Below are 22,667 nucleotides of genomic sequence, written 5' to 3' on the forward strand. Positions count from 1 at the left end.
ATTTATCAACTGAGGAAAGGAAAAATAAATTTGAGTCAATTATCTACGTATTTTAGAAGTGAGACCATTATCAGAAACACTGACTGTAAAATTTTCCTCCAGTTTTCTGCTTCCCTTCTAATTTTGGCTGTATTATTTTTGTGTAAAACCTTTTTAATTTAATGTAATCACATTATCCATTTCATATTTCATAATGATTTCTTGTTCTTTTTTGGTCATAAATTTCTCCTTTCTCTAAAGATCTGACAAGTAGATAATCTCTTGTATTCCTAATTCGCTTTTTATCTATATCATTAACCCATTTTGGCTTTATATTGGTATGGTGTATAAAAGGTTGGTAAATACCTAATTTCTACCATACTGTTTTCCAATTTCTCCCAGCAATTTTTGTCAAATAGTGAATTCTTATCCCAGAACCTGGAGTCTTTAGGTTTATTAAACACTAGATTACTATAGTCATTGACTATTGTGTTTTATGAACCTAACCTCTTCCATTCATTCACTCCTCTATTTCTTAGTCAGTACAAAATGGTTTTGATGATTGCTGCTTTATAATGTAGTTTTAGGTCTGGTATGGCTAGGCTCCCTTCCTTTACATTTTTCCCCCCATGAATTCCCTCGAAATTCTTGACCTTTTGTTCTTTCAGATGAATTTTGTTATTATTTTTTCTATATCTCTAAAGTAATTTTTTGGGAGATTGTTTTCTGTGGCACTGAATAAATAGATTAATTTAGAGGGCATTGTCATTTTTACTATATTAACCCAGCTTATCCATGAGCACTTGATATTCTTCCAGTTAGATCTAACTTTATTTGTGTGAAAAATGTTTTGTAATTGTGCTCCTATAATTCCTGGCTTTTTCTTGGCAGGTAGTCTCCCAAATACTTTATATTATCTACAGTTATTTTAAATCGGAAAATACTGATGATTTATGTGAGTTTATCTTATATCCTGCTATTTTTCTAAAGTTGTTAATTCTTTCTAGTAGATTTTTTCGTTGATTCTCTAAATATACCATCTTATCATCTACAAAGAGTTTGCCTCAGTTCCTAAACTGTAAAATGAGCTGGAAAAGGAAATGTATCTTCAGTATCTACCCAGAAAACCTCAAATGGGGTCATGGATAATTGGGTATGATTGAAACAGCTAAATACTGTCACCACCAACAAAAGGCACTTGATTTGTATATAACATTGTACTAATTATACCAAGCCCTACAACACTGCAAAGGCCTCTCAGTAAAATCTACTATGAGGAAAAAAGTTAATCTAATAATAAATACTATAAAACCAAAGTGTATAAGTATTGTCTAAACACTAGGCAAGCAGCCCAAGGAATTCTTTAATCATTATGTTTATTTTAGACAAGGAATAGCATCTACACAGAAAGGCATGAACAGTAGTAACAAAACATATTCCTCATTTACTTGGTTCATATTCTCCCAGAAATACATAGAATTCTGTAGAAGAATGGCTATGCACAGTAATTGAGAGACACATATAGGGAACACAGGGAATAAAGGCAGTGCATCCTCATGGTTTTTTTCTTGTGATATCTTCATACTGCTACCTGTGGGAATAATATTTTTAACTAGACTAGTAGTCATGCTGTTTCTCTGGGCCTGATCTTCTCTGTAGTTCATCTTTCTTGGCTTGCTTTCTGCAGTAGACACATCTATTGCACAAGTGGCTGCCTTCACAGCAAATTACCTTTGTTGTTAGAAGGAAGGGAAAGAGAAATTCCCTCCAGTTCCATTGTCCTCTGCAAAATACTGGATTTGTCTTTACAGCTGGCTTTCTTTTCAGCTTTCAGAGATAATCATCTCAAATGACTGTACTCTTGTCTAAACTGACTCCAGAGATGGCAATTTTGCTTTTTAAAGGCTACTAGTGTTATGACTGAGCCTTGAGCCAACCTGTAATTAATAGCTATCAGGTTGGTGACCAACTTATCTTATAAAGGAATATAAATACCTTTTTTTTTTTTTTGCACAAGTATAAAACACTTCTTTATGTCCTAGTTTGTCATCCTTTCAGTTTTTGAATTGGCCCCTTAGAGTGTTAGCCAGAGAAGGTTTCATGCCCTTTAAAAGGTGCAAATGATCTACTTAAAGGAATATATTCTTTATAAGGTATAAATGCAACTATTTCCAATCTGAAAGCCTCAATTTCCAATCTTAACAGCTCACTATTTTTGTATTCATTTTTTATGTTCTGTTATTTCATCAAATGGAGCAGAGGGACTTAGGTAATCAGGCATTCCTAGATCAAATCCCTATGAAAATAATAATAGATATATGTATTATGGAATATCTTTTTGTGGTGGCAAAGAATTGAAAACTAAGGAGGTATCCAGTAATTGGGGAATGACTGAACACATTATAATATATGAATATAATGGAGTACTGTTATCTTGTGAGATTCAATATGGGGATAGTTTCAGAGAATCGTGGGAGTACTTGTATAAATCAACACATAGTGAAATTATCAGAATTACTTAAATAATTTATACAATAACAGTATTTTATAAAGACAAATAACTTTGAAAGACTCAGTAACATGGATAAACACAGTGATTGAACAGAATTCTAGATATTCATGATGAAACTTCCCCTTTAAGAGATCCCCATCATTTGGGGAATGGCTGAGAAAGTTGTCGTGTATGATCATAACAAAATATTAGTGTATCATAAAACATGATGAGAGTAGAATGATTTCAGAAAAACGTGGACTTAGAAGAACTGGTATAGAGTGAAGTGAGTAGAACCACAACAGCATTGTATACAGTAATAACAATATTGTATAATGAATACCTATGAATGAACAATGAATTTAGTTACATAATGATCTAAAACAATGCTAAAGGACTTATGATGAAAAATCCTGTGTGTCTCCAGAGAAAGAATTGATGGCATCTGAATACTGCCCAAAGCATACAATTTCTTTCTTTTTCTCCTTCCCTCGAAATGTAACAACGGATGTTAAAAATTATTTTTACATGTAATTATGGAAAATATTTTTAAAAATTAAAAAAGTAAAGCATGCCTGCTCATCTTATTCTTGCCTGGGTAGAGATCAAGTTCAACTTTGTATCTTTTGTTTAGACTATAGCCTTAAGCACTTTTCTTTATGTTCAGCTAACCTCATATATAAAATTCATGTGTCTCTCCTAGGAGTTTGGTAAGTTTTTTGGACATTTCATGCTTGAGTTCGTGCCCTTGTGCTAGGTTGGAGAATGACAGAGTTGCCACCATGGATATTTATTGAGATTGTAGACATGTTGAGGGAGAATGAGGATACCGATATTCATTAGGAAAAACTGTCTTGTATTTAAAGAGTATGTGTCTGCCTATGTTCATACCATCATAGGATAATAGAATTTAGAAATAGAAGTAACCTGCAAAATCGCTTATCTTCCTCCCAGCCTTTTTCATCATCTTTTCTCTCTCCTTTGCTTCTCCAATTTCTCAGAGAGATGATAAGATGGATGAAAGCTTCTTGCCACAGGCATGCCTTCCTGTGCAGGTGTTATTCCTTGTCTAAAATAGACATAGTGATTAAAAAATTCCTTGGGCTGCTTGCCTAATATCTAGGCAATACTCAAATACTTTGGTTTTTGTACCGGACCATCCGTGTGCACTATTCTAGACTGCCAGGGCCATATATACCAGTCTTTGGGATATCCCCGGATACACATGAAGGCAAGCTGATCTTGAGGTGCAAAACAGCCTTTCTTTATTAGTAATCTCAGCAGGGATTAGCAGAAAGCAAGAGCAAGGGTGGTGCCTCTCCCCCCTCACCCCCTCCGTCTCTTCCTGAGTTATTCATACTTATTTTCTTTTGGTGTTACTCTGTGCCTCAATACTGCATAGGTGGATTCACAGAAGGGAGACCTTCTGTGGTCTGGAGTTAATGCTATGTCCTAGATGGAGATCTAGCAAGAGGACACACCCTTCACCATATCAAGGAACCTATTAGCAGTTCCTTCAACACTTGTAAGACAGACCTCCTGCTTCAGAGGCCAAGCCCCTTTTTACCTCCTGGGCCCATTCTACCAGCTGACATTGTGTACATGGCAGTTCTCAGAGAGAGAAACGTTCCTAATAGGTTTTATAGTGTTTATTATTAAATTAGCTTTTTCCTCATAGTAGATTTTATTGAGAGGCCTTTGCAGTATTGTAGGGCTTGGTATAATTAGTATAATGTTATGTACCAATGACATCTCCATTAATAAGAAATGCTTCTTTTGTTTGGACCTTAGGCAAAGCATTTTACATGACATGTTTGGCAAATGTATCTCCTTTAATACTGTGGAACAAGTGTTACCAAGAATTGACAGTGATGTCAGCTTTCCCTTGGATTGTGTTTTTCTACTTTCAATGAAGCGGCAAGCTGCAGGTAGACAGAGAACTAAATATGGAATTGAGTAGTAGAGGGGAGGAGCCAGGCAAGAATTGCCTTTGGGAAATTACACAGTATTTTTAGTGGTTGTAAACTTTTCACAGTTGTAAAAGCCTAAATATTCTTTTAGTCAAATTTTATGGGGATGAATCATGGGATATCATGCCTCTAAGAATAACATTTATATATATATAATTAGCAAAGAAAATATATATACACAAAATATGAGAAAGTATTCCCAGCCCATTGTTAGAAAATTCTGCTTTCTAACTGGAAGCCTAAGCAAGAGTCATGTCATAAGCATGGAATTACTAGAAATTTACCTCATAGATTAGAATGGTTACTCATGAATATACATTTATATTACTGCCCAGTCCTTGAAGCACTGGAAAAAAACACTTGTTGGAGGAATTTACTTTTTTGGGATTAATCTTGGCAATTTCATGTCAACTTAATTTGTCTAACCTACTAGTTTAACTTTTTTGATCTGGATTGTAGTCTGTCAATTACATATTTGTTTGTCCCATTCTCTGGTCAGTCTTTGATTGCCTCATCTAATCCACTTCTAGGAAACAGTCCTTTGCAATATTTCTGCTTGGGTTCATACTGTGGCTCATTTGAACAACTCTTTACTTGACTGTTACTGACTATTACTTAGTTCTCACTGTTTATTAGGCAACCTGACCCTTTTTCAAATACATCATATTGTCTTCACCTTATTATAATCTCTCCAGAAACTAGACAGTTTTGCCATAGTACCTGATAGAGTTGATTCCTATTTATCAAAGTTTTGTTTGTGATTAATTAATATTATCACCACAGCTCAGAACCTAAAAATGACTTTAGATTCCTTTGCCCATGCCAATTAACCTGAACTTTATGTAAGTACTAGAAAGAATACAAGCCCATCTTTGTTCTATCATTGTTTCTATGTTGTATGTTTCTTTTATTCTCTTATTATGTTTATTTATTGGCAAAATTACATATGTAAATATTTTACTAATATAATAAATGCTTATTTTGAATGGATGTTTTTAAATTTAAATTTTTCTTGCGTTTTGGTATTTTAATAAAAAATATTTTTAAAAAGATACTTTGTGTTAAAAGTTATATAGTTTGCTTTATATTTGTAGCTGGGAAGAATATGTGCAGATGTTTTACCTAGTAAAAAGTATGTAATTATAGATACAATTTTGAAGCACTACTTATAGAGTGCAGTAAAGTTACAAGTGACCATTCCTGTCTACAATTTGTATTTGTTAGTTTCATTTGTTCTCTTAAAACTTTTTAGTAAGATAACTTTGAGAGCTTAAATTTTATATGCATTAATAATTATTTCCAACAAACGTTTGTGAAGAAAATTGCTGGAAGAGGGTAAAAAGTTTTAATAAACATAAAATGGACAAGATCATTATTTTTAAAGATCTTAGAGTATTGGGGAAAGAATTTTTTTTAAAAGTACTTAAGGGGATTTTCCATATGAATAAAATTATAAGATTAATATGGTATATATTCTCATTTTGTAAGTCTCTGATAGATCTCATTCTGAGAGGAATTATGTTACTGAATACAGAGCTGACCTTCAAAGTAGGAATGCATAGGTTCAAATTTGTTGTCTGACACATATTGACTATATGATCTTGGACAAATCATTTAACCTATGAATGCCTTAGGTCTTTGAAAGCACTTAGCTAAAATATTCCATGAAAGGTTAATGAAATACTATATGTATATAAAAGGCATAAGGCATATATACATACACACACATATATATATATAAAAGCAAAAGGTAAATACAAATCTATATTTGAACTTTTTGCTACTCTTAGAAATATAGTAATAATGAAAAGAAAGAAATGTATAAGTTCCTTGGGAGGAGCTGTTTCATTTAAATTAATTTCATATTTTACGAAGCAAACTAATTTATTATAATTTAAAATTCCTTTTTTCCTGTGAAGTTGGAGATGAAAACAAAAATATTAGAAGGTAAATTTCATGAGGAGAAGCTTAAATTACAACAGAAGCATGATGCTGATGTTCAGAAGGTAAGGTATAGTTGTTCATTAAAGAAATATTTAATGCATGCCTAATATTTCCAAATAATTCTGTGGGAGGCATAAAGATGTATAAAACTTCCCTTTTCTCAGGTAGCTGATAGCTTAGTAGGAATTTTTGAAAACTGTTTATCAAATTGTTTTAGTACTAAAAATGAATGAATTGTTTATTGATGATTTTTCTTAGAGACCAAAATACTAAACATTGGTGAAACAATAATTATTTTAATAATATGTATTACAAAATGAATTGTCAAAATAGAATCCTTGAATGATAGTTGATAGTTACTTTATATAAATGTGTGTTTAAACAATTCAAAAATATATACTAAGTATCCCTTTGGTATAATGGAGAGAAGCACTAGGGAAAATACAAGTATCAGAATTGATTTATTTGTGTAGCCATCATATTTCCTTATTAGACTGTGAAGTTGCTGAATTTACCAGCACAAATAAATATAATATAAACCAGAACATAACGATTATATACTTGAGGTTTGAGAAAAGAAAAATTAAAAAGCACTATCACAGAAACTGGGTATAGATCAATACAATTAATGAATAAACAAGAGATAGAGCAAAGTTAGGTATAAAATGAATAATTTTTTATTATGTTAAATTAAAAAGATTTTGTACAAGTAAAACAAACATAGAAAACGTCAGAGGGATATTGAGATATCATTTTATACCTATCAGATTGACTAAAATGTTTGAAAGGGAAAGAGAAAATGTTGAAGGGGATGTGGAAAAATTGGAACACTAATTCATTTTTGGTGGAATTGTGACCTGGTCTAGCCATGGGAGAGAAATCTGGAATTATGTCCAAAAATATATTAGTATGCCTTTTATCCTTTATCCCAGAAATACCACTACTAGTTCTGTTTCCAAAGATGATTAGGGAAAAAGGAAAAGAATCTATATGTTCCAAAATATTTATAGTTCATCTCTTTGTGTTGATAAACAACTGGGAATTTTAGGGATACCCATCAATTAGGAAATGGCTAAAATAGTTGTGATATGATTGTGATGAAATATTGTGATATAAGAAATGATGAACTCAGTGATCTTAGAAAGAAAAACATGGAAAAACTTACATAAAGTAATGAAAAGTGAAATTAGCAGAACCAAGAGAACATTGTATACAGTAACAGCAATGTTTTAAGAATGACTTTAAGTGAATAAATCGTTTTAACTATCATATATACCCTAATTAAATATACAGGCCTTATGAAGAAAGATGCTGTATGCCCCCAGAGAAAGAACTGATAAGTTTGTAGAGAATAATTTATGTATACGTGTGTGCATACACACACACACACACACACACACACACACACAAAATCCTTTTGTACCTAATGCTAGCCATATCAGAAGTGGGTAGCAGAGGAGGGAAGGAGAAGAAAGAAAAAAAAAGAGAAAAAAAGGAAATTTATAGGATAATTTTGTTAGGTATATAGTAAGCACATAGTGAATTTGTGTTTTCACCTACAGTCGTCTTTATTTTTATTATACCAAGTTATGCTTATTTATTCCATAAGTTTTTTTTAAAGGAATAAAAAGAAAGGAATAGATTCATGTTGCAAGTTATATTTGAAATGAGCCTTAAAGCATTTTACCTGGTGGAAAAAGGAATTTTAGTAGAGTAGTAGATCATAGCTGTATATAATAAAGTTAAGTCTAGAATAGTTGTGAATGATAGAACTAGAGTAGTAGTTAGTTTAGAAGGCTGCTGTAGAAATTTGGGAAAAGATTGTGTGAGAATTGGAAAAGAGGGGGATTTTGTAGAGATATAATTAGTGGGAGTTGATAATTGATTACATATGAGAGTTGAAGAAGAGGATAAGTCAGAGAAGTCAAAGTTTGAAGATGGAGGACAGAACATTGGACCCGAAGTCAGGAGGATGTGAATTCAAATCCAGTCTCAGACACAACATTTCCTAGCTGTGTGACTCTGGGCAAGTCACTTAACCCCAATTGCTTCACTAAAAACAAATAAGAAGATGGAAGACAGAGTATTGGTGCCATTGATAGAAATAGTGCAGTCAGAAAAAGTTTTTAGGGAAAGATAATAAGCTCAAGTTTGAGATTTTGGATATTCAGGTAAAATATCTTTTAGCCAGGTGAAACATGAGTCTAGAGCATGGAAAAGAATTCAAGACTTGAATTATAGTTTTGAGGGTCTTCTTTACAGAAATACTAATTGAAGTCATGGGAGTAAATGTGAGTTATATGTGATATGTGATAATTAAGGATTAGAGTATAGGGAGAGAAGTGAAAATTTAAGGACAGTACTTCAGAAAAAAACAAAAATATTTTATTGGTGGCTGAATGCAGTTGGAAGCATACTTTAAAAAAAGAACTTTATTTTTATTGTTTTTTTTTGGGGGGGTATCTATGTTTACATGATACAGCATGATAAAAATGAATATGTGTTTCACATGAATGTATCTGTTTATAAAATTTCTTGCTTTCTCTGTGAGGGAGAAGCATTAAAAAAGAGAAGAGATAATTTAGGACTCAAAATTTAAAAACAAAGACTTAAAAATAGTTTTTCTTTGTGATTGGGGAAAATAAAATATAAATAAAAAAGGAAAAAAAAAAACAAATTACATGTGTAGTAATCCTTGGGGTTAAACCTGAACAAACAGGAGAAATTGGAAATAAATTAAAGGGATGACAAGGGATGACAATCATCAGTCCCATAGAGAGGGCAATCTCTTGTTGGAGAAGATGGGTTGGCATCAGTTCACTTCATCAAATAGAGGATTAGCCTTGGTAAAGTGTTAGATTATTTCATCATGTAAGAAAGGAGGGAAGGAGGAGATAGTGGCAAAAGGCACCTGAGTGATAGGGGAAGAGGAAGAAGATATTTTCTGTAAAATATAAGACTTTTCAGCTGAGTGAATAAGGGGAAGGGATGCTATGGAAGTTGTAAGGAGGAATGAAAAAGGTTGAAAGAAACACTATTCACAGAGAGATAGTAATCATGATATTCTCTGTTTTGTGGTCATAGAATCACTGTTTATTAGGTAGCATGGATAGAAAATAGGATTTTGAGTTAGAAAGACATGGATTCAGTTCTTTAAAAATTTTTTTTTTCTCAGTTATATGTAAAAATAATTTTAACATAAAAAATTTGAGTTCTGAATTCTTTTTCTGCCTTTTTTTTTCTCCTCAAGAAGCAAGCAATTTGCTAAATATCATCCATGTGAAATCATGTAAAACATTTCTATATTAACCATGTTCCAAAAGAAAAAAGGACAAAACTCTCCCAAGAAAAATAAAGAAGTATAAAATTAAAGTGGACTCTAATAAAATCCCAGTTTTTCCACATCCCCTCTAACATTTTTCATTTTTCTATTCTGTCACATTAGCTAATTTGATAAATGTGAGTGGTACCTTATAGTCATTTTAATTTGCATTTCTCTAATCAATAGTAATTTAGAGAATTTTTCATGATATATAATTTATTCTGAAAACTAACTGAAAAAAATTTTACTTCTGAAATATATATGTTTTCTTCTGAAAACTAACTATTCATATTCTTTAACTATTTATCAATTGGGGAATGATACTTATTCTTATAGATTTGACTCAATTCTCTATGTGGGTTTATATTTAGCCTCAAATGCTCTATATGACTTAGCCTCTGAGCTTAATCCTCTGTAAAGTAGAGGTGATATTCTTATCTTGTTAGAGAATTGATATGAGGATCTAGTGAGGTAATAAATGTTTTGCAAATCTTACAAAACTGTATAAATATAAGCAGTCATTATCACTAATGTTAAGTTGGGTTTTGTATTGTTCATTAATGCAGATATCTTTCACATATATTCAGTATATGAAAAAAGTTGTTAAAAATTTTTAAATATTTACAGATTTTAGAAAGAAAGAACAATGAAATAGAAGAATTGAAAACTTTATATAAAACTAAACAAAATGAGACTGAAGATACAATTAGAAACCTCGAGAAAAAAGGTGATGTAGTATGACCCTTTTAATAGAACATTTTATTTTATTTTATTGTAGATAGGTGGTTGTAGATAGTTATAAATATATATGTATAAATATATATAAACATATATAAGGTATATATATATATATGTATGTCTATAAAGATGTGTGTGTGTGTGTGTGTGTGTGTGTGTGTGTGTGTGTGTTTGTGTGTATATTTATGTCTTTTACAACTAGAGTAGCTATTGGGAATGGGTGATCTAGACTAAATAAGTATATGCATGTTTTTAGATTTAGTCATAATACATGATATTTTTTGGAAGGGTATTGGGGAGAATCTTCTACTGTTTCTACTTTGTACATAACCTTTGATCATGTACAATTTTTCAGATCTCTCAGGAATTAATGTGATTGGGGCCTATTGGCTTCTATCGATGTTGTCATTTCTTAAGCATCTACTACTACCTGAGGCCTATGAAAATAACTCCTGTTTTCTCAAACAATTCAGTAAATTTTTGTTGAGGGCCTGTTATACTACTATTATTACGCTTACTGTTTATGCTTCAGTGAATTGCTGATCTTGTATATATGAATACTTTCTCTAGTTGAGATCTTATCCTTTTCATGTTTTCTTTTTCTTGTTGATATAAATTCTGTATGTATTTTCTGTAGCTACCAGCATAATATTTGAACCATCTATTTGTTAACATAATCTATCTTTACTAGTAGTTAGGCACTACAAGGGGGATAACCAATGTGCCTCTGAAACAGCTCCTAATTCCTGTCTTATTGGGCACTATGACTTATATATGTATAACAATTAGAGAGCCATGTAAAAAGGTATACAGTGAATACTCTGGATGGTCTACATGAGGAGAGATAATTTTTCAGAAGTTAATGAAAAGGATTCAGAATTTAGATAATGGAAAGGAAAGAATTTTATAGTGGGGAACAACATGTGGAAAGTTAGGAATTAGCTGAGTTAAACCTGGTGAGATTGAATGTCAGGTCCTATAAAAAAAGTTTTTCTAGAACTTGAAGTAAATATGAAAGATGAGCACAAGAGTTTAGATGGAAGGACTACCTTTAAGTAGAAGGACTCCAGGGTTAGTATACTCTATTCATTGTGCCATCTAGCTACGCCGTAAGTAGAGTTTTTGTATCATTAAAAATTGTTGTAGTTGCTAAAATCTTTGGTTTGCTTGATTTAACATACTATATGTATTTCCTATAAAATGAAGTGATAAATGAAATTTCTTTGGAAGTTTTTAGGATTCTTTTTTGTTTGCTTGAGAAATAAGAAAATCCTTAATTAAGCTGAGTAAATATTTACTTTGGGCAAAATCTGCTACCAAATTTGTCTTTATAGCTAAATGCTACGAATTCACAATGGTCAAAATTCTACTTATTTCATATTCATTTAAAATAACTGATAATGAAAAATAGTTAAATCACAAGAAAAATATTTTGCATAATTTTTAGAAAGTGATAACAAAATAGATATGCTTGAGAATAGTTCATTAGGATTAGGATGATCTTGAAAAATGAAAATATTTTTGATTACTAAGTCAAATTTAAAATAACCTTTTAAAGTTATATTTCACATTCATCTAACTTGATTTTTTTTTTTTATTTTGACAGTCCAGACTCTTATTCGTGACTCTCAAGTGATTAGAGAGACTAAAGAAAATCAGATTGTAGAGTTAAAAAAGTTATGTGAACAAAGCACAGAATGCTTGAACAATGATTGGGAGAAAAAGGTAAGATACAAAATAAACAATTAAAAGAAAATTTTGTGAGGTCATTTTGTGAAATATTTTTCATTGATCAAATTCTCAAAATGTAATTCTTTAAAGAATTTTGTTACTATGTAATGATGTTTCTTTTGTAACTACCACATAATACTCAGTGAAAATTTGAATATTTTTAGATGAGATCCTTAGACAGTGGCATAATTTCTTACCTTTTCTTTTAGTTCCCATTATTTTGAACACAACCACTCAATTTCAAGAAAATGGTTGGTCTTTTGAAATTACCTATAATTTAGATTTTTCAAATATTTGCATTAATCTGAATTAGTAAGACTGCACTTAAAGTTTGTAGTAGGCCGTAGCACAGACTGACAGCAAACACTTTACTGCCATGGGTTCAGCCACATTGAATACTGGCCAAGGAAGTTTAATTTGGATAGTTTTGTGGGTTTGATTTTTTTGGGGGGGGTTCTCTTTTACTTTTGTCTTCCCTTAGTTTCTAGTTTCCCTAAATTTAAGGTGTCTTTTTCTTGTGTTTATTTTAATTACATATAATAGAAAGAGTTCTTGACCAGAAGCCAAGAACCTAGACTTAAATCCTGACTTCTGCTACTTACTAGCTGAGAGAGCTAATCTTCTGTGAGTCTTATTTTCTTTATTATTAAAATAGACATAATAATGTCTATTCTGCCTGTCTCACAGGATTATTGTGAAGATCCTGAAAAAATATATGTGAAAGTGCTTTGAATATGCTACAATGACATGCAAATAAATATAAAGTGTTAATAATGTTTGTATAGTTATCTCCTCTTCTGTCTTTTCCCAGTATCCTTAGGCCCAGATTTTCAAGTTAAGATCTCTTTATATAGGAAAAGGGAGGAAGAGAGAGTTTTTGCTCAATTTATTGCTAATGAACATATTTAGAGTTCCATTTGGAGCAATATGCAGTGGTTGTATAGTAGTACAACAGACAATGAAGATATAAATAAATCTACCAGGTATCCATGAACACTGTTAGATAATGCTCCCTGAACTAGTTAAATGCAAATCATAGAAGAGAAAAAGCTATTTGCCACCAAGAAAGCCATGTTTTACCAGTATCTTAAGGCTCTTTATGGCTTGAGGGGATTGAAGTAAAATCAAATATCTATACAACTCAAACTGTTGTGCATGGTTCTTGGGAGTATGCTAGGGATGAAGAAAACTAAGGTCATATAAGATATAATCAAATTAAGGTCATTAACAGCATGGATATGGATTTATTCATAATTTCAGAGCACTTACAGAATGCAGGTAACTACACTGTCATCACAAACAAATAGAATTTTACAGAAATGATGATAACAATTCAACAATCCGAATAATTTATTTTCCATCACTGAGAATGAAAGCTTATAAAGTATAAAATGCCTGCTAAGGATTAACTAGGCCTTTATCTCATCCTGGAAAATGTTACCATTACTTTGAAGAATGGTAAAACTTCAGGATCATTGTAATGAAGTATTTGCTGAAAATGTAAACCAACAAAAGGTATCTATTACATATCAATATAGACTCTTCCTAAACACATGGCATGTTGATGAAAGACTTTATAATAATTAATATCATAATAAAAATAATAAAAAATCTCATCAGTAGTGATTAGGACAGAACTTTTAATTTCCCTTTATCAATGCAAGTTGTCACTTTCTTTTGTAACTTCCTGTTTTAAAGAGCTGCCTAGAACACTGAGAGATTAATTCATTATTCTTGGGATTGCACAGGCAGTGCAGAGGAGTAACTCTTTAGGCTGGCAATCTGTTTACTATACAGTTCTGCCTTTATTATTACTATGGACAATTTCCTTTTTAAAAGGATTATATTTACAAAGTTCTTTTGTAAATCATTTTGGTTTTTAGGCTATATTACAAAAACCACTTTAGATTATAATGGACCACATGTATTAAGTCATTATAATTATCCATTGTATTATAGTCATATTTATTAATGACATTGTAATTATCTGTGTATATATTCCTTTATATCAGGCTATAAGTTTCATGAGGGTAAGACCATGGCTCATTCAAACTTTGTTATCTCTGAAGGTAAAATCTATTTAATAAATGTTTATTGAATTTGGCCTAAAATAAAACAATACTCTTTTAGGTCTCTCTTTTTTTTTTTTTTTTTTTTTTTTTGCTACAATTTTTAATAACCTTTGTTTTGACTTGGAATGCCAGGATACATCTTTATGTGAATTGAGATATAATATCTCATATCTCAGAGATAACAAAGATATGAGTATGAACATATGAGATATAATAAATGTTTATTGAATTTGGCCTAAAATAAAACAATACTCTTTTAGGTCTCTTTTTTTTTTTTTTTGCTACAATTTTTAATAACCTTTGTTTTGACTTGGAATGCCAGGATACATCTTTATGTGAATTGAGACCAAACAAAGATTAGTCCTAATTACCAATGGTAGATCATAAATCCAGTCTTACTCAGTTTTTCCTATGGTTGTATTTAAGTATGTAACAACTAACATAGAAATTAGTGTCACATTATGGGGCATATGATAAGCCCAACTACTCAATCTTACAAGCATGTGTGATCATCAGTCATGATTTTAGTGGCCTAGGAATTTGCGTATTGAATAATTTCTCTGAAGATATACATTGAAGCAATATATCTAGTCATGATATCATAAAGACTATATAGTTACACAGATTGATGGTAGAGCTTGAAGATTTTTGTTCAAGCTTTTTGTGCTTGGTTAAACCCATCCATAGCCTATCTTTTTTTTTTTTTTTCATTTGAAATAAAAAATTTAATGTTGTCAGTGTATTCTTCTACTTAGAATAGAACATTGTGATGCATTGATCAGCAAAGACATAAAGAAGACTTGCACAGTCTTTGAGAAACTGATTCAGAATCTTGCACTACACATAGCTTCGGGTATATGGGGAGAAAAAAGCCAAATCTTACATTCCTGTGTAAACTGGACTTACCACAATCCAGTGCATCTGAATTCTTGAACCATTTCATCAGTACCAAATAGTGGAATAAATACTGTCTTTAAGGATTAACTATCTTTATTTGGCATGTATAATCTAAGGAATCTTGATTTTTTCTTTTCAGTTAACTGTGAGCCACTTAAGATTTTTGGGGGAATTTCCTTTTATCCAATTTATCCCCACATGTGATTTTATAGGTGCAATTTTATTTAAGAAGGTAAGCATTAAAGACAAGGAAATAATATCCCTGTTCATTATTATTTGTACAGTCAGTCATGTTTTATGATTTGTGATCAATGTTAGTATTATTCAGATCAGGCAGCATATGTAGAAAATTCCAAGGGAATTCCATGTTTATAATCTTTTCCTGATGAATATTTCCTGATGAATATGTTACCGGAATGGTTACTCATGATTTAACTGTTTAAATAGAAAAAAATCAAGTAGAAAATATAGTGTTTTTAATTTTCCAATTTGAAAAAAAATTTGTGCATTTTGTGGCTTTTAAATTATATTCTCTGTAGATTTAAATTGTATTCTATGAAGAATTAAATATATAAATTTAAATTTAAATTATATTCTATGTATATTTAAATTTAAATTATATATAAATAAAATATAAAATTTAAATTAATACTTCATTTGTCAATGGGTCAAGAGTCTGTAATTTTGTTAGTATGGGAACTTCCTTTATTAATGTAATCTTTAGCACCTCTATTTTATTCATTAAAATTTATTTCCCTTTTCTTTCCTTCTCTGATGTCACCAGTTTAAGGTATTCTTCCTCAGGAAACTTCTACTAATTCCAGTCATCAACTACTATGTAACTACTGGTCTGAAAGAATTGACTAGATTAATCAATCATACATTTATTAAGAGCTTAGTGTGTGATTAGTATTGTAATTTGCACTACAAATACAGAAAAAAGCAAAAACCAAGAAATCCCTCTCTTCAAGGATCTTCTAATGTGAGAAACAACATGGAAATACAGTGGTTAGAGGTGAAGGCTCTAAATGGGAAAAGCTTCTTGCAGAAGGCATCATTTGAATTGTATCTTGAAAAAAGCCAGCAATTCAAAAAAGAATGTTCAAGTCTCAGGAAATAGCCAGTGCTAGAGTTTGGAGATGGAGCTTCATGGATAGATATGGAGATGTACACTTCTCCAAGTTTTACAGCCCACATGTCACAGGCAGAACATAAATCCAAATCTTTATTGTGACTCAATCTCTATTAGAAATAGAGACTTCCTTTCATAGAGTTGCTATAACTCAAAACTTCATTACCCTGTAGTCAACCTGAGAATAAGCCTCTGAATTCAGCCAATCAAAAAGCTTATTATGTGCTTATTTACTAAGTGGTAGGCGTGGTGCTAGGATGGGGATTAGAACAAAGGAAAAAACAGTCCCTGCCCTCAAGGAGTATACTTTCAAACAGGGACAGCAATATATAAACCATTAGGTACTTAAATGATATGTACAGAGGAGATAGAAAATAATCTGGGAGAGGAAAACACTGTTATATTTTTCAGGCAGTAGACATGTACTCTATCACTGGGTCCATGCTTCAAACTTTTTTCTTGGAACTTGTCACAACTAGTACTCTGCTGAGATATCCTTTGAGAATCTAAGGTTATTTGTATACCACAATGAAACAATTTAATAGTTCTTCAGTAGAGATGTTAAGAAAATAGAGATTTTTTTAAATTGAAAACTGGATTGTTTCAAGCTGAACAAATCCACTTATATATTTTTTAATGTAATTTTTTTTATTGTGTAGCTTCACAATGTGGTTGCAGAGATGGAAAGAGAAAAATTTGATCTTCAAAAGAAACATACAGAAAATATTCAAGAACTGCTTGAGGACACAAATGTACGCCTTAGTAAAATGGAGGAGGAGTACATGGCACAAACAAAAGCCACGGTAAGAATTAATATACAGAACCTACAATTGAGTGGAAATTTTATACCTTCATTTATTGTTATTGATGAGAATAAATTCTATTATCAATTTCATTTTACATTTAATTTCAGAAGTTATGAATCCTCTGACTCATTTGTAGGATCATGTATTTAGAATTAGAATGGACCTTAGGGGGTCATTGAGTTCAACCCCTCATTTTACAAATAAAGGAATTTACACACAGAGAGATTGTGATTTGTGCAAGCAGAGTTGGGTTTGAGTTTAGGTTCTCTTCCTCCAAAGCCAGTGCTCTTTCATACTGTACCATACTCTAGAGAAGGTCTAGAGAAAGATAACCTATACCCCCAATCCCAGTAAGTAGATACAAGACAGTGATGGAACTGAATGACAAGATAAAGCAGCAAAGATGATGATCTAAAGATGTCATATACAGGAGTTAGAGGGAGCAAAAGGAATTTCTCAATGACTTGCAGAGTGTAATGTCTGTTATTTCTGCTATTGATAAGTTAAATGACTTACTCAGGGTTACACATCAAGTGCTTGAAATTAGATTCAAATCCTGATTTTCCTGATTCCAAGTCTAGCATTTTACCCATTACGTTGAATTGCTTTTCATGTTGAAATGAAATGAAAGAAAATTTGGAAATTCATTTAAATTCAATTTAGTATTATTGTGTCAATTAGGCTTCATAGTATTATTGTGACTTTTTTCTTTTTCTTCTTTTCATTTTCTCTTTTTTCCTCTTGTCTTTAATACATTATTTCACTCTTCCTCTATTTCCTTATGCTTCCCTGATGAGATAATATCTGTTAAGTATTTTGCAGAACTCTAAGGGGTCATATAAATATCAGCTATTGTTATTATAGATTATTATATTATATATTATAGAATACTATATTCTTATATTATAGAGATCTATAGTTATGATATAGCATTTTTTAAAAGTTGATTCAGTTTTAAATCTCATTATTCATTTGATATAGTTGGCAAATTTATATACTTCCTAGAAATTAATTCTGATTTCTATAGTGTTTGAGGAGCATGGAATAAAGTATAAAAATTTTTTCAAGTCAAAACAACCTAGGTTTAAGTTTTATCTCTAACACAAGCTAGTTATGTGTCCCTGACAGAGTCATAACCTTTTGGTGCCTCTTCAACAATTCTTTAATATTATTGTTGTGCCACAATTCCCTTTTAATGTTCTGACCTAGTTTCCCCATTGTCCTATTTAGCTACTCTGCCTCTGGTTATAACCTTTCCCTCTTAATGTTTGATGAGATAAAGGTTTTATATCTTTAGGCTATAATCATTCTTTTTTAATGTTTGATAGGATAAAGGTCTATCCATTTTAGACATCATTAGAATATCAGTAATCTCTCCATTGTGTCATCCTAGGTGCCTCCCCCATTAGGTTATCTCCATCCAGGTACCTCCCTCATTATGTCATTGTTCTTGCTATCCTATGAAAAATCTTGCTGTCCCAATACTCGGGGCTGAATTCTTTGAGACAATAGTTTCATTCAACCTGGGACCAAACATGGATCATTTGGTCCCAGAAAATCTCTCCATTTAATAAACTATTAAATTGGTCTCTAATCTCTGTCTTGCTCAGTTTCTCTGACGTTACATTATAAATTGCAGAAAAGTCAGTTTTATGTTATTAACTCTTGTTAATAACATAAAACATGGTTCTTCACTGAGAGCTACCATAGGTATCAAATACACAGCCCATACGTACTACACAATGCTCTTGAGTTTGACCTGAGCCAAATGAAATAAATTGTAGAATATTTAGCAAATTAAACAAAAATGACAGTAAAGTGTAGATATTAATATGTTTTTCCAAGACATTCTATACCTTGCAGAGATCCTATTATCATTTAGTAGCCCCTGTTCCTGTTGAAATCACAGGTCTAGGTAAAGGGGGAAAAGACCTTATTGGAGTTAGGTGTACTCATTTACCTATTTCTGCCTGCAAATTGTGCCCTGAGATTTGTTCCTATTTAACAGTACTCATAAACTCTTCCTAGTTGCATTACTATCAGAATCTTCTTGTTTCTGACATGACTTGTCTCTTGCTAGATTATCAGATTGAGTTTTCAACCAAGCTATTTATTTGGGGTCCTGCCAACTTCTATATAGACTATTCATTTTGGTTCTTAACCTACTTCCTAGATACTACTTTATTTCTATATACTACTTTGTATTTACATGTTTCTGTTTCTTTGGGTTTCCTAGTTCCTGCCTGACCTTTGATCTATTGTTGATATCTGTATATTCTAATTCTTGACTGCTGACCTGGTTTTGTTATATACCTTGTTCTGACATATATTCATGTTTTCACTAACTCTAGATCCCTCATTTTATCTGTGTTTCCAGCTTTACATTAAAATACCTGATCCTGTTCTTGAGACATGTATAATACACAGTTCCATCCCCTAGAATTCACTGGCCTCCTTTTAGTTGCTTTTTTTCTATGCAATTTATTATATCTTTTAGATATAACCTATATGATTAAATGCTTGATACTTGAGTGGCTTTATGACTTCACTGATGTAGGTAATCCTTCTAGTAATGCAGAAAATAATTTATTTTTGCTTTTTTCTTTCTTTGTGATTCCTACCCCATTGTTGTTCAGTCATTCAGTAATGACCAGTTCCTTGGTACCCATTGACCACAGTTTTTTAGACCCTTCAATCCTCTACTATCTTTCAAAGTCTGTTCAAGTCCATGTTCATTGTTTCCATGAAAATATCTATTCATCTCATCTTCTGCCATCTGCTTCTCCTTTTGCCTTCAATCTTTCCTAACATCAGAATCTTTTGCAATGAGTCCCATTTTTTCATTATGTGGCTAAAGTATTTAAGCTTCAGTTTTTGACTTTCCAGTGAATAGCCTGAATTAATTTCTTTAAGTATTGACTGAATTTATCTCCATGCTTTCCAAAGGATAATCAAAAGTCTTTCTAGCACCACAATTTGAAAGCCATCAGTTCTTTAGTATTCAGCTTTTCTTATAGTCCAGCTCTTACAGCCATAAACTGCTGCTGGAAAAACTATAACTTTGAATAGGACTTTTATACACAAGGTAAAATCTACTTTTTAGTATGCCGTCCAGATTTGTCATATCTCTCCGCTAATGTCTTGCCACAGAGTCTCATTAGATAGTCTAACTTCTATATTCTAGAAGCCATTTTGTAGGTCTTTTTAATATTCAGTGAGTTCTAGAGCAGCATATGTGTAGTCTATTTAATAATCCCTCATTCTCAAACCATTGATCCCTATAATTTTTCTATTTTAAATATTCTAAAAATATTCTTTTTAATTTAAAATATGAAATATCATGGATTATAAAGTCTTAGAATAGAAAATTGATGATTTCTTCAAATCCCTTCATTTTATTGTTTTGTGTGTGCGCATGCACACACACACACATGCAGTTCCTAGGTGGCACAGTAACCTCTGGGCCTGGAGTTGGGAAGACTCATCTTTCTGAGCTCAAATCGGGCCTCAAATATTTATTAGCTGTGTGAGCCTGAACAAATTACTTAATCCTTTTTGAGTCAGTTTTCTTACTGTAGAATGAACTGAAAAAGGAAATTGCAAGCCATTTCAGTATCTTTTTCAAGAAAACCCTAATTGGGTTATGAAGAATCAGACACAAATGAAAAATGACTGACCAACAACTTTTTTGGTCATACATCTTTTTTTTTTTTTTTGTCACTCTTACATTTATTATTGCTGCACTTTTTATATTCCTGCTAAGAATCCTTCATTGACCTTTGCTTTAGTCACAATTATTATTTTTTGAAGATTATTCCATAATCTTGGAGCTAGGTAGTATCACTTGAAAAATACTGGTTTTATAAAAATGGGTTTTTATGCCAAGGGATAGATAAGAATTTTTGAAAGCATTATGTAACTTCTCAAAAGCAGTCCACCTTTTCCTTTTCCTGTAACTAATTTCTGGGCACATCCCATTGTCCACATATAGTTCTTATCCAAGATATGTATGGTGTACTCTAATTATAATATTATGGTCCAATGCTAGAAAAGTTGTTTTGCTGCTAGATGGAATGAACCATGTAAATATTGACATTCTCAACATACATGTAATCAGAAGACAAAAGGAAATGACAATTAAGTGTTTGGCTCATACACTGTTTTTGGACAGGCAAAAAAAAAAGGAATTAGTAGCATTAGTTTCATCATGCATCTAAAGGATACTGTAACTATTATGTTAGTGGATATTCAATCATCTCATTGAACACTGGCCATGATCAATGAAATAAGTACAAAAGTATCACCAAGAAGATACTTTCATTGTATGTACCAACATTTGTTAGAGAAGATAAAGTGTTAGGGAAAGTCTTATGAGAAAATTGACTGTCTTTCAAACAAAATTATCATATACATTTAATACTCAGTAATTTATATGAAGGTGGACATGTAGGAAGATGATGAATAGTATGTTAAAAATGTGTTTATATGTATTTGGATTAAAATATAAAGAAGCAGTCTTCTTTATATGTTGCTTAATTTGCCTGAAAATGTTTGCTTGGAAAAGTAATTGAATAACAACTAACTTATTCCTGACAGAGATGAACAAGTTATTATTAATTACCTGTACTAACCATATAATTTTGGGTTTTTTTTTTTGTTTGTTGTGCCCTTGTTTGCAACACAATGGACCAAAGAGCAAAGTTTTTGAGGGATTTCTCACAAAATCTCTCTAGGTTGTTCTCCTACTCATGGAACCTAGGAGTATCAATATCGGGTTTGTTTTACTCTTTGCTCCCTTTTAAACATTTAGGTTACAGAAAGGTCTTATACTCTAGCTTATAGGCATTCATCTTCTGAGGAAAAAGATCAAGGCCACTAGTGAATCCATCTTATCTCTTAAACCTGCAAATATAGTTCATGAGTCCCAACTGCAGTGAAAGGAGAGTTTTCTTTATTGAATATGATTTCCTTTTTTTTTTTTTTTCCATTGGTTATAAATCTTTAGTATTCACGTGAGTCAAAGCCTTAGTGTAGGGATAGGTCTGAGTTTTTCTGTGTTGCATATAGTTACCTGTTATGCCAAGGTTCCTAGATTCTACAAAGGCAAACTCAGAGGTTTTCCTTCCCATCATAGTTTTGTGACTTTTTCTGCATCTGACTCTAAATTATATCTCTATCTTTATTATTATTTCCTGTTACTTTTCTCTCATCAAAGCCCTGACTCTCTTGTGTCTTACTTTTGGATTTCCATATTCCTCCTTTATTTTACTGAGGAGAGTCTTTAACCTCATTTCCTTGATGCATGTGGTCTCCAAAAGTGGCTAAAAGACATTGTGTGTATGATTTGGAACTGGGACATCTTGTTTCAATCATGCCTTAAATACTTAATAGCTGGGTCATTATTAATATCCTCTGAGTCTCAGTTTTCAGTCTCTAAAATGGAGATCATAGTACTTGGACTGTCCATCTCAAAATTATTGTAAATAGAATACTTTTAAAATCTTAAATGTAAGTTGCTATTATTCTTTTCCCATCCTAATGAGTAACTGAGAACTTGTGTTGTTATTTTAAGGATGTTTTTGAAC

The 22,667-nt window shown here is 31.7% G+C and overlaps 1 protein-coding gene across 13 annotated transcripts in view; it reads left to right on the top strand.

Moving 5' to 3' along the window:
• CEP112 (centrosomal protein 112) overlaps positions 1-22,667 on the top strand; it is a 605,978-nt gene that overhangs the window by 139,905 nt on the left and 443,406 nt on the right. For 8 of the 13 annotated variants that reach the window (XR_004233797.1, XM_031965673.1, XM_031965672.1 and 5 more), the window contains 5 exons: positions 6,360-6,446; positions 10,334-10,433; positions 12,051-12,169; positions 15,284-15,376; positions 16,936-17,079. Coding sequence is in view for 12 of the 13 variants with exons in the window: in XM_031965673.1 (XP_031821533.1) it covers positions 6,360-6,446; positions 10,334-10,433; positions 12,051-12,169; positions 15,284-15,376; positions 16,936-17,079 (543 nt within the window). In the remaining variant the exon portion in view is untranslated. The remainder of the gene's footprint in view (positions 1-6,359; positions 6,447-10,333; positions 10,434-12,050; positions 12,170-15,283; positions 15,377-16,935; positions 17,080-22,667) is intronic. The other 5 variants (XM_031965678.1, XM_031965676.1, XM_031965677.1 and 2 more) reach the window with 1 other exon arrangement.

The sequence above is a fragment of the Sarcophilus harrisii genome, chromosome 4, assembly GCF_902635505.1.
Source record: "Sarcophilus harrisii chromosome 4, mSarHar1.11, whole genome shotgun sequence".
Classification (NCBI taxonomy): Eukaryota; Metazoa; Chordata; class Mammalia; order Dasyuromorphia; family Dasyuridae; genus Sarcophilus; species Sarcophilus harrisii.